The 12885-nt window shown below is 40.9% G+C and overlaps 1 protein-coding gene across 1 annotated transcript in view; it reads left to right on the top strand.

The window, feature by feature from the left end:
- Window positions 1–12885, top strand: part of PCNX2 (pecanex 2) — a 225416-nt gene that overhangs the window by 61079 nt on the left and 151452 nt on the right. The window contains exon 13 of the mRNA XM_075924756.1: window positions 10291–10462. Within this exon, the coding sequence (XP_075780871.1) occupies window positions 10291–10462 (172 nt within the window). The remainder of the gene's footprint in view (window positions 1–10290; window positions 10463–12885) is intronic.

Below are 12885 nucleotides of genomic sequence, written 5' to 3'. Positions count from 1 at the left end.
TCATGATGCAATTTAAAGTGTTGCTGACTAACTTGAAAGTCCTGTATGGTCCGGGACCAGGTTTTGTGGTAGATATCCCAGCAGACTTCAGCATAAGGCAAGAAGCAGCCTAATGAAGTCTTCTGGGATCTTATTTCTGTGGACAAAGCAAGGGTCTCAGCAGAATAGTGTCAGATTCCAAGGTGAATGGATACACTTTAGATAGGAAGATATATATATATATATACGACTTCTGTCTCTTGAAATTTTTTCCAACTAGTTGCCTGCCAGAGCCTGAGGTTAATGAGCTTCAGAGTACAATGTAGAGCTCATTTGATGTGATTAATGTTTAGTTTCTTTGTTTGGTGTTTAATGTTATGTTTTCAGTACTTTTGTTTTGTTCAGGCATTTAGTTTGGAATGTTGCCTGCTTTTATTGCTTAGTCACCTAATTCTTGCTACTGACCATTCTAATGCTTTCTGAGAGATGGTAGGGCCTTATTTTCAATTGTCCTGCACTTGGATAGGTCATTAGACCAATAGAAAATGTCTGAAAATGCTATTGTTTAATTTGATAGCATTTTATGCTTGCTCTAAATTTGTTTAAATGATTGCTCAAGGTCCTGGGTGGCAGAAAAACAGCTTAGGCAAGTAACTCCCACCTAACGTCTGCTTAGACACTTTTGTAAATCGGACTAGTCTTCTTTCTGTCACCTTTATGTGCCCAGATACTTTTGTAAATATGGATTTTATTCACAAGACCCTGCTGTTCCTCCTACCCCACACACCCTCCCTCTTCTTCTCTTCCGCTTTTCCTCTCCGCCCCCCCCCCCCAATTTGATTTGTCTTTCAGATATACAGCTACACAGGAGAAAAATATTTAATAGGCCTGGCTGAAATTTCCCCATCAAATTATTTGTAATTGGAAAATGGCTTTTCAGCTTAAACCAAAATTGTTGGGAAAACGAACAAAAACCAAACTATTTTGGAGAAAATGTTCAGGTTTTGTTGAAAAATGATAATAAGGATTGGGTTGTTAATTTTTACACCAAAATCCCAAAACCTGAACATTTCAAATACATAATTTGACAAAATTGAAAAAAGTTGTTTTTGACTATTTTCACAAGGGAAAAATAATTTACCAACCAGCTGTGCATATAATGCAACAAGTTGATCCCAATATTTTTTTTTTAAATTAACAAACTAAAAATGTTGCAGGAGGATTCAGAAGGACCCAGCTTTACCAGGGTGAAGTTTTTAAATTATGGTGAAATTGACCAGTTCAAAGCAAGTAGCACCTTGGAGATTACTCCATAAAGTATACAATTCTTTTTTGTCAGTGATAAGCTGCAATTCCTGCATCCCTGTTCAATGGAAGGCTGCCTTGTCTGGGACCATGCTCAGTGTAGCCAGATCAGCAGCTGGCAAGGAATGAGAATGTACTTTTCTCTGGTCCTTACATATATGAAAAAAGCCCCATCTCCAGTTGATCTCTCCAGCAAGTGCTGCTGTGGGATACATAGGAACTGTTGCCTCCTGCCAACAATCCGCTTCCCAGCTTTAGGAACTGAGCAGTCACCTTCAGGTGAGGCACAGTTGAGACACTCTCCATCAACAGGCATACCAGCAGCAATTCCTCTTTTTCTACTGCTGCTTGTCACCTAGGCCTGGGGGGCTTGAGTGGTCTTTCATGCCTTATGAAATAATTGCTCCTTGGGGCATTAAATGGCAAATGTGTCAGGATATCACCCTAACAGGTGGGTGCCAAGGGAAAAAGGGGGTATGTCTTCCCTTTTTAGAGTGTCTGGCTGCTCTCCAGGGCTGTGTCTACATTGGTGCAATCTTGCACCAAAGCGGCTGCTTTTGCGCAAAAACATGCTGCCTGTCTATACTGGCGGGGAGTTATTGCGCAAGAACACTGATGTTCTAATGTGTGAAATTAGTGCTTCTTGCGCAAGAACTATGATGCTCCCGCTCAGGAATAAGCCCTCTTGCGCAACTGTTCTTGCGCAAGGGGCCAGTGTAGACAGGCAACATGAATTTCTTGCACAAGAAAGCCCAATGGTTAAAATGGCCATTGGAGCTTTCTTTCGCAAGAGAGTGTCTACACTGGCACGGATGCTCTTGCGCAAAAGCAAATGTCTTGCGCAAAGACACATGCCAGTGTAGACGCTCTCTTGCGCAAATACTTTAACGCAAGAACTCTTGCGTTAGAGTATTTGCGCAAGATCATGCCAATGTAGACGTAGCCCAGGTGTATAGCTGTATTTTTAGGTACCTCCAGAAGTCTAGATTACTACCAAATAGGGTTGCCAGATGGTTGAAACAAAAATTCCGAACACCCCCTTCCCCTCCCCAAAAAAACAGGAAAAAAATCTGTTGAAGAAAAAGAAAGGGGGGGGGGGTGGAAGACCAAAGTTGTTGAGCAAAAAAATTAAATATTAAAACAGCATGTCCCCTTCAACCGTGAGTGCAGGGATAGGAACAGGGGAGCAGTTGAGCACTAACACCCAGGGGAGTCATTACTTCCTCTTGGTCTTTTGCCGGCAGCCATTTTGTGCCGGCAGCCTTGCGGAACCAGATAAGCAAGGGGGCTGGAGGCTGGGGGTGTTGGGGGTTAGGGCGCTGAGTATTTGTAGGGTTGACAGGTGCCTGGCATTTTTGCCTCCAGGCCGGGGGAAAAAACAGAAAATACCGGACATCTTCGGTGTCTGGTATTTTCTGAATTTTTTTACCAGACAGGAGGCGAAAATACCGGACTGTCCAGGTGAATACCGGACACCTGGAAACCCTACTTGAAAGCAGAGAATCACCTTCTGTTTCTCCTTTGAGCATTTCCCACTCTCACATCCGCATCCTTGCTGCTGCCTTTCTTTTCTCTAATTTCTATCCTATCATATGCTGCATCCACAAAGAGACTTTCAAGATGGACTCACACATTTCATGTAAGCAAATCCTCTTCAGACAAATATCAACATAACAGGAATACGTAAGAGCTGTGATTTCACTGTGATTAAAGTTGGTGAGAATATTTCTCAGCTCTAAAGTCTATCCCTACCAGTCAAGGTGTTACATAGTTGGGGTCCTTGTGGACACAGTGATGCTCCTGACTCTGTTCCAGTGACCCACTGTCTGATTTTAAATAATCTCTTGGTACCTCAGTTTCCTCATCTGTGGAGTGGGGGAAATAGTATTTACCCACCTTTTTTAAACTGTTTAGAGATCATCTGATAAATGGAGATCCATTAATTCTGCATAGGAGACCTCATTCCAACATATTCAGTAGCAGGAATAAAATTTAACAAACTGTACTGTAAACATATTTGTGCACAATCATATGTCTGCTTGGGAATAAAGTATGTTTGGAGCTAAACCTCTGGCTAGCTAGTCATAATACTTAAAGTAGTTACCCAGATTTTTACTTTAGCACTATACCAAAAATGTAGCACAAAGCTAAAATAGTCTTTCATCATTAGTGTACATGACACTGAGGAATTGTTCCTAAAATTCTGTGCTTTTTAAGTGTTTTTCTTGAGTGTGGTTTGTCTCTAAGGTAAATGAATAACACATTAAAACAATTAGAAAACACTCCTCATTTTAATACCAAGGTTTCTATTTTTACTTGGTTTTTCACGGACATATAACTAATTAAAGAGACACAGAAAATTGCAGCCTTTCGTATACTATTGAGGCCATGATTAAATGCTAACTAGGCTTCACTTTGACTTAATTCACATTTCATGAACCCAAAATGCAGTGTAAGCATGCCAGTTCCTAGTAATCTGCTGTCTTGCTAATTGATTGATCCCAAAAGCGATTATAATCTGTCAATATTAATATCAAAGTATGATTCAAGCTGAAGGCCCAAAAAATATGGTCACTTTGTCCCTTCTTCCACATTTAAAAAATGGATTGTGAAGAAATGGCTTTTTTATTAGAGAAGAGATGCTCACTTACATTACATTTTGGAAATACAAATGGGTTTACGGCAACATTTCACAAGGCAAACCTGAAACCTTGTCACTTTGATCTTGGCTTTTCACACTCAGGGCATCCTTTGACTTGCCAGTGTATAAAATGTTCTTTTTACCCTTGAGCTTGCTGTCAGAAAAGCTGTTAATATTTTCTTTAAATATATGTTGGTATTTTCTCCATTCCTCACCCCACAGAAATGTTTTTTGAACCAGCTTGAATCATGTAAACTTAAGACATTTAACTTCTTGTAAGTATACAGGGTTATTTATCCTCCACTGAAGCATTCCTAAGGGAGTTCAGCATTTCAAAGTGATATACCTGAAACAAAGAACAACACTTAATGGGGAATATCACTACAGGTAGCAGGTACATTAATGTACAATCAAAATAGTTCACATTCATACGAAAAATAGAATAATGCTGGTGGTACGGTACATTTTATGTAGTGCATTTCATTCCAGAGAATCCCACAAACCATGAGTTTGATCCAACTATCCTTACATAGGCAAAACTGCTATGAGATTTCAGTACACAAACAGGAATTGCTTCACTCACTGTTACAATCAGGCCAATCCCGGGAAGAAAAGCTGCAGCTGTTCACCAGCATATAGTGTCACTACACAATGATTAAGGACAGGAAGAAGAATACTATAGCTGACTGAAACTGCACAGGGCTTTAAAGCAAAATATAATTACGCAAATTGGAACAGAGACAAGAAAAAAAAGATTAACACTCTCTTGCAAAATGTGCACTGGGAACTCTTACAGTGGAGAGTGGGTGGGTCCTCATTTTTAAGCCTCCCCAGAAAACAGCACCATTAACAGTACAATGCCACTCAGCAACACCATAGGTCAGGATATACATTTAATACTGGTTTTGAGAAAAGAGGTCCCACCTACTAACTCACCCACACCATCAGTCATTTCCTGGAGAAATCTGCATTTTCCTTTGAGAACTCTCATCCAGCTGCCAACAGGACTTAGCTTGTGAGATATGATGAGCTTTCAGCCTGAATGAGGTGGCATCAGTTCAGCGCTCAGTGAAGCTTTGATTTTTTTTTAACAAAGAACGATTGATGAGAAAAAAAGACCAACGTCAACTTTGCAGAATCAGACCTGTAATTATGGGAGTTCTTTAAAAAAGCAGCAAAGGTCAGATATCCTTGGGAACACAATATAATGTGTTTCTACCCAAACTACATTGGAGATTGGTAGAAGGAAACAGTGAAAGGAATCAGGCCTTCTGAAAATTAAAATCCTGAGGCTAGACCTTGGTAGTGAAGGGTCTGGCAGGAAACTCTTTATGAAAATGTACAGTATTTAAGAGGTGAATAAAACAAATTGAGGAACAAAAAAGAATGGACTCAGCCACCTCCCAGAAAATAAACTGAATTATTTAAATGCCTGAAAATACTTTTTTTTAAAGAGTTTTCATTATGGGGATGTGCAGTTCCAGATAATTATGGGGGGGAAATAGTGGGTCCCTCAGTGTCAAGAGGCTTGCTTTAATTTAACCAATAGTGAGAGGGGGACCATGAGGCAGAAGTGAAGAACACCCTACTCCTGTCCTCTGCAATTTGAGCACTGGTTAGGTGGGTTGCAAGAGGGTTTTTAAAGACATTTCTAGCCTGACCAAAAGCAAGGATGTTCAGGAAATGTTGGGAGTGCCTGCCCTTAGAATTGCCATCATAGCTACTTGGTCTCACAATTAGAGCATGTGAAAATAGCCATGCTTCTGTAGTGTAACTGCCCACACTGCAGGATGTCACTGTGTGTGGTGAACACCTGTCCTCTTGATATCTGGCAGGGTGCTCTATGTACTGTGAGCTTAGAGGCAAGCACTGATGGTACTCCAAGCAATAGGCTCCACAGGTTTCCTTCCCAGACTTCAACTTGTAGTCCCAGTTCTCAGGCTTATGCTCCCCCAACCTTCCCTCTGCAGGCATTTCCCTGCTGCCTCCGGCCTGCTTCTACTTGCATGCAGCCCCAGTCCCCTCTGGCTTACAACAGACACTTCATTTTAATGGCCTTTGAGAATTATGGAGCCTTAACTGGCTGGTTGTTAAACTAAGCAAGGCTGTGCCCTTTGCAGGCTAGACCATCACCCTCCAGCTCAGTCTGGATAAGGTGAAGCTACCCATTAATGAGCTAGCTCGGTTGTTACAGTATCAAACGGGCAGTTTTTAAAATGTTTCCTTTTAATTTTTGATCATTAGGTAACTTTTGGCCAGCCAATTCTGCCCAAAACACCCAACCTTTAGCAGGCATTGATCCTGTGAAATAAGGGTTGAATGAGTTCTGCCAACACTTTTGGATAGCTGGCTAGTTGCTGCAGTCAAGATGTCAGTGACACTCTCTCTGGAGAAGATCTAGGGTCTGGGCTAAGCAAACTTCAGGTTGAAATCCTAGGGCAAGACTTTAGCTGAATGGTAAATTCATTAAACAGAAATAAGATGAGATTGACTGCACAGGGTAAGGGTTTGTTTTAAAGCAGGCTGTGCGAGGCATCATTTTGGTGATAACAGCAATAACCATTGTAATAATATAGGAAATATATTCCCACTAAGGACTTGGCTAATGATAAAAATATATTTAAAAAAATAGAAAAATGTTCATTGTAAACACTTCGGGTATATCTACACTAGCCCCCTAGCTCAATCTAGGGAGGCTAATGAGGGCGACCAAAATTGCAAATGAAGCGCGGGATTTAAATATCCCGCGCTTCATTAGCAAGTTCCCAGCCGGTTGCCATTTTAGAAATTGACTAGCCTGAAGTAACTGCCCGTGTCTACACGCGGCAGTGAAACGGGATTCCGAATTAAAGCCCTAAATTGAATTAGCTGTTATTCCTCCTGCAGTGAGGTTTACCAGCTAATTTGAGTTGGGATTCTGAAATAAAGCCCTGTTTCACTGCCGTGTGTAGATGCGGGCAGTTACTTCAGGCTAGGCAATTTCTAAAATGGCAACCGACCGGGAACATGCTAATGAAGCGCGGGATATTTAAATCCCGTGCTTCATTTGCAATTTCGGTCGCCCTCATTAGCCTCCCTAGATTGAACTAGGGGGCTAGTATAGACATACCCTTCTGTAAGTTACTTAGAATACAGGTGGCAGGTGTCTCTGATTTACAGAAAGATTTCTGGTTCTCATTGCAATATTAGCTAAAAATATGAAGCTGAATTTTGAGTGGGAAATGTCTGCCAACACTCTGATAACTTGACAGAGGAAGCTAGAGCTTTGCAACTGGGTGAACTAGACCAATGCAAGCTTTCCCACCTAGATCACAGAAGTAGTGTTCCTACCCTTTCTTTTTTCTGGTGCTTTTGAAGGTCCATGTTTCTCTTTCCTTCTTGCCTCCTAATTGCCTCATCAAGTAGTAACTCTGCCTGAGGAGCTAGCAGCAGGAGGAATTTAAATGAAAGGAATTAACCCCAATGCCCATTCCAGGTGCATTCCTTCCCCCTCCTTTTTCTTGCTCATAAACTGCCCCATCTATACCTTTGAGTCAAGGATTATTTCAGCTATGGGACACAGAGGGCTAGATCCAAAAGGGATTTTGCTGCCTTACTGCAGCTTGAGATACTTAAGTTGAAAATTTAGATCTTCAAAAACCTAACTTCCCTAGGTTTCCTCTGATGAAGTCCACGTGACACCTTAAATTTCTGCCACTGGGAGTGTGCCCAACCATCTACGTCCCAGGTATCTAGCTCATGCATAAACTGCAGTGAAATCCTCAAACAAGGCATTGTCCTCCTGATCTCACTTGTGGGGCCTAATTTGGTAGGCACTCTTTGGGTATGTCTACACTACCCCGCTAGTTCGAACTAGCGGGGTAATGTATACATACCGAACTTGCTAATGAAGCCCGGGATTTGAATTTCCTGGGCTTCATTAGCATAAAGCCGGCGCCGCCATTTTTAAAAGCCGGCTAGTGCGAACCCCGTGCAGCGCGGCTACACGCGGCACGGGCTAGATAGTTCGAACTACGTAGCCATTCCGAACTATCTAGCCCGTGCCGCGTGTAGTCGCGCGGCACGGGGTTCGCACTAGCCGGCTTTTAAAAATGGCGGCGCCGGCTTTATGCTAATGAAGCCCGGGAAATTCAAATCCCGGGCTTCATTAGCAAGTTCGGTATGCATACATTACCCCGCTAGTTCGAACTAGCGGGGTAGTGTAGACATACCCTTAGAGGTCTCTTTCCAGATCAAGCCTTGCACAAAACTTCATAGGTGGTAGTGTTCCTGATCCCTCTTTAATCTTATTTAAGTAGTTACAGCAGCATGAGTCAGAGAAGGAATTTGAACCTGGGTAACCCCCGCGCCACGAGAGTACTATAACCCCTCCATTATTTTGTGCGAGAAATTACTTAGGTGCCTGACTCCAAGAGAGGGTTCAGGCTGTGACTCTTAGACAGAGGGAGGTGCCAAATTCTATTTGAGAGTGGGACCTAAGTCTCATCCATTTTAGTAGCATCTCCCATTGGTTAGCTTAGTCAGGTCCCAGCTTACTAAGTATCTTACTAAGTATGGGTGCATCTACACAGAACCCTAAACTCAAAATAAGATACACAATTTGCACTATGCAAATTGTGTATCGTATTTCGAATATATTTCGAAATAGCTTATTTTGAAATTTGGTGCATCTACACAGTGCCAAATTCTGAACTAACACGCTATTTTGAGCCATCCTTTAGCCCTCGTGCAACAAGGTTTACCGATATGGCGAAATAGCATACCCATTATTTCGAAAAATATTTTAAAATAACAGGCGGCTTGTGTAGACGTGGGGTAGCTATTTCAGGATGCCTCTAGTATCCCAAAATAGCCGTGCAGTGTAGACGTACCCTAAGTGTCAGCTTTTGATTCCATTCTTGGATACCTGATGCTCCCCATGCATTGTATAGGGAATTTGGGGACCTAACTTGGGATGGTAGACTTCATTGGATGGTCATGTCAGGGTAATTAAAAGTAAGGCATTACAATGCTGAATCTAAATCTCTTTTCTGGATCTAGCCCAGAAAATCTGGAAATGTCTGGAGTCCGTTCCTGTCTTCTCCAATATAAAGCTGTGTCCCAAGAAGGGCAACAGTATTAGGATTCTTGGTGCAGAGCCGAAACATTAAAGTAGGGAACCAGCTATAATTGTGGCATTAGGGAGTGAAACAGAGGCAAAAGAGAAATAGGAGCTATGCCACAGAGATGAAAGAGAGCTACATTTGAACTCAAGTATATCTTTTCTAAGGATTAATTTTCCCTTGTACCATCCCTACCCTTCCTGAATTAGAGAAGGTGAGCTGGAAGGTGTTGTCTGAGCTGAAACTGCTTGTTCTGACAAACTGTGTATTGATTTTGTGTAATATGACTGGTTAAATCAAGATCTTTAAACCTATTTCTGTTGTGATCTACAATAAGACATAACATACACACAATGTACTAAAGAAGAAAAGTTGAAACTTTATACCTGTGAGAGTCATAAAGCTTTTCTATGATGTTGGCAGCAATTACTCCCTTGTCTTAATGTAATGCAAATTATAATATCAATTAAAAACTGTAATTTTATTATTCATTTAATAAATGTTGGACATAAAGGGCAGCGTACATAAAGCCAGACACTGATTAAAACTAACTTTATTTACATTTGAAAAGAAAAATGCAAATGTAAAGTTTGTTATTAAAGAGCAAAATACAGCTAGATCTAGATTTTTCTTGGAGTATGGAAATTACTTCTATACAAATGCTGAATTATTTTTGAAAGGCCTGAAAGAGCAGATTTTCAAAAGCACAAATGCCAGATTTTATAAGGCACAAATGGCAGATAAGCACCTTGCTCTTTAATTGCTACTTATGCCTTTGACTATTCTGAAATGGATAAAATCACTTGTAGCATTGTATTACTAATTAACAGAACAAACAAATTAGGGGACATGCAAAAGTGGCACCAATTACAGAAAAGCTGAAGGAATCCAGGCTTAGATGGTTAGGATATGCAAAAAGACTGAAAGAATATATAGGAAGCAGAATGTTAAATTTAGAAGTGGAGAGTAAGAGAAATGTTGGAAGTCCCAAAACTAGATGAATGGATGTCAAATGAAAGCATTTGATTCATTGTGAATTTTCTGAGGACAAAGTGGAATGGAGGAGAAGGACTCAAAGAACTGAGCTCATATAGATTGGACTAAGACTAGAAGAGGAAGAGCAGGAATATGGTATAGAAAATACTTATTGCCTGGCTTTTCTGCCCCTTACCAGTTTTATGAAGTGCCTAGATGTTGTCATGGACATAAAAAGGAAGATGAAGTACAACAGTAAGAAATATTTTGTTTGCTTGTCTTTTCCAGGGACACAATCAAATCATAATGTACAGCAGACCAGTTTATTTTTGTATTTTGTGTGGCCTTATTTTGCTGTTAGATGCTGGATCTAAAGACAAAAATCCTACAATTTACACAGTATATGGCTTGAAGCTCTTTTCGCCTGGATCTCTCCAATCAGCCAGAGACCATGTAATAGGTGAGTTGATACTTTGCCTGGGAATGTAAAAATAAAATGGTTGAGGAGCCTACCTTTTCTCATGTTAAGAGTCAAATGAATGTTATGGAGAAGTGTCTTTTGGCCCCTTCACTCATGTAAAACAGTGGTTCTCAAACTGTGGGTTGGGACCCCAAAGTGGGTCAGGACCCCATTTTAATGGGGTCTCCAGGGTTGGGTTAGACTTGCTGGGACCCAGGGTCAAAACCTAGGCCCTGCCACCTCAGGCCAAAGCTTGAGGGTTTCAGCCTTGAGTGTTGGTATTCAAGTTACAGGCCTCCCAACTGAGTCAGTGGGGCTCAGGCTTCATTACAGTCTCCTGGGGTTGTATAGTAACTTTTATCAGAAGAGGGTTGTGGTGCAATGAAGTTTGAGAACCCTTGATGTGAAGGTGAAACCTGTACAAGAACTCGAAATGATTCAACATGCAGAATATGTTGGGGTTGGGAATCCTCTCACCCTAAAATCAGTTCTTAATACAATAAGGTTTGTATCTGTATTCTCTGTGGAGAACTGTCACTGATGAAATTAGAAAAAAGATATTATATGTGAAATGTGGTTATTCTTTGTACAGTGGTCATGTACACACAGACATCATATCACTGACCAGCAATATTCTTTCCTTTCTGCTGCTCTGAGGAAGTCACGCCTGCTAAACTGTATTGTCTATGCACCTCATCCTGGTAAAATATTTGCAAACTGATGATAGTTAAGACAAGAGTAACAAATAAGAGGTGGCTCTACAGATTTAGCTATTTGATTCATGATGGAATTTAAAGAGTGTGTGAACAGTAATGGGGGCGGAAGGGGACATTGTAACAATTGCCGTGATAATAAAGGATATAACTAATGAGCAGGGCTCACCGAACTGCGGCGAGTCCCGCTCGCCAGCCGCGCTGTCCGGTGATCTGCGCATGAGCAGATTGTTCTGCGCATGCGCAGATCGCCCAAACCCGGCTCTTCAGGGTTGCAATCTACTTGCCCCGGGCGAGTAGATTGCATTATTTGTCGAGCCCTGCTAATGAGAGTGGTGTAATTTATGCTAATGACGAATAATGGGATGAAATTCAAAGAAAAAGTTTAGACTTAATATCAGGAAACTTCCTCACACTGAGATGGGTTGGGTGTGGAGTAGTCCCCCAAAGTAAATGGAGGCAACCCAGTTATTTAGGAAATTTAAAACAAGAGAAAACAAAGTACTGGAGGGAGCAAGCTTGTGGCACGGACTAGATGACTAATGGGACTTTTCCATCTGTGATTGTGATACCTGTGTGTAGCTGCAGGTAAAGTTTGCTTCTACTATTTTTAGGGTGGATTTCTGCCATAATACATATACTTATTGGCTCCCATTTCCCCTCACCACAGACTAGGGAGAAAACAAGGACCTGCATCACTTATTTTCATTAGTTTCGTTTTCTCTCATTACAGTTTCTTCTTACATCTTATTTTATCTGTCTGTCAAAAGTGAATAGTAAAAATGCTGATAAATAATTCAGCAAGAATCCTAAATGACCCCTGAGATAAGATACATGAAAAACTATAGCAACGAAATAGAATGAAAGAGGTTATAAATGTGTTAATTTTGGTGGACCTCAAAGACATCACAGAGCAGACTCTTGAAGCAGATTGGAAAAGAGGGAGGGAAGTGGAGAGGGATTACAGACTCATACAGGCATTTGGAACCTATAAAAATAGAAGACAGCTGCCTTAAGCATCTCACCCTCTTCTTGTTTTCTAGCTGTGAAAGCAGGTAATTGTTGTAAGTTTACTTGTTTGAGTGGAGACGAAGGCATCATTTCTGGCTCTTCTTCTTCCATAGTCAAAAGGCAAAATTTTCTTTTATCTAAGGGTTTAAGGCAGTGTTTCTTAAACTGTCAGTAGGACGTGTGCCATGGAGAACAGAGTTCAAAATGGCCACCCTTAAAGGGGCAGATGACCTTTTTTTCTCAATAACTTTCCCCCCGACCCTTTTTTCCCCCCAGCCTTTTTTTTTCCTCAACAAAAAATCCTTAGTTTTTCTCATAAAAAAATATATTGTTTTGTGTTTCTCGGTCTTAAACAGTTTAAGAAACACTGGTTTAAGGGCTATAGTTTGCCTGATTGAGAAAGAAGGGCATTGACATAATCCCTGCACTCCCATACAACATTTTCTTCCATTATAATGCAATTCTCCCTCCATACAGCAACAGTTATGTTGTAATGTTTTCTCTTAGCCAAAGAGTTGGAAAACCTCTTATTACTCATAAAACATGTTATCAAATCAAGCTTCTGGATTTTTGAGATTGGTAAACTTTGTGTCCTTCTCAAAAAGTAGAAAAACCGTTCTGTCACTACATGATATATGAATGTAGATTCGAATGTAGATCTTGTGTGTATGATTACATATTGTGATGCTGGACAGCTAG

This window comes from Pelodiscus sinensis, chromosome 3 (genome assembly GCF_049634645.1).
Source record: "Pelodiscus sinensis isolate JC-2024 chromosome 3, ASM4963464v1, whole genome shotgun sequence".
NCBI classification, from domain to species: domain Eukaryota; kingdom Metazoa; phylum Chordata; order Testudines; family Trionychidae; genus Pelodiscus; species Pelodiscus sinensis.
This window is presented reverse-complemented; position numbering and strand designations above follow the sequence as displayed.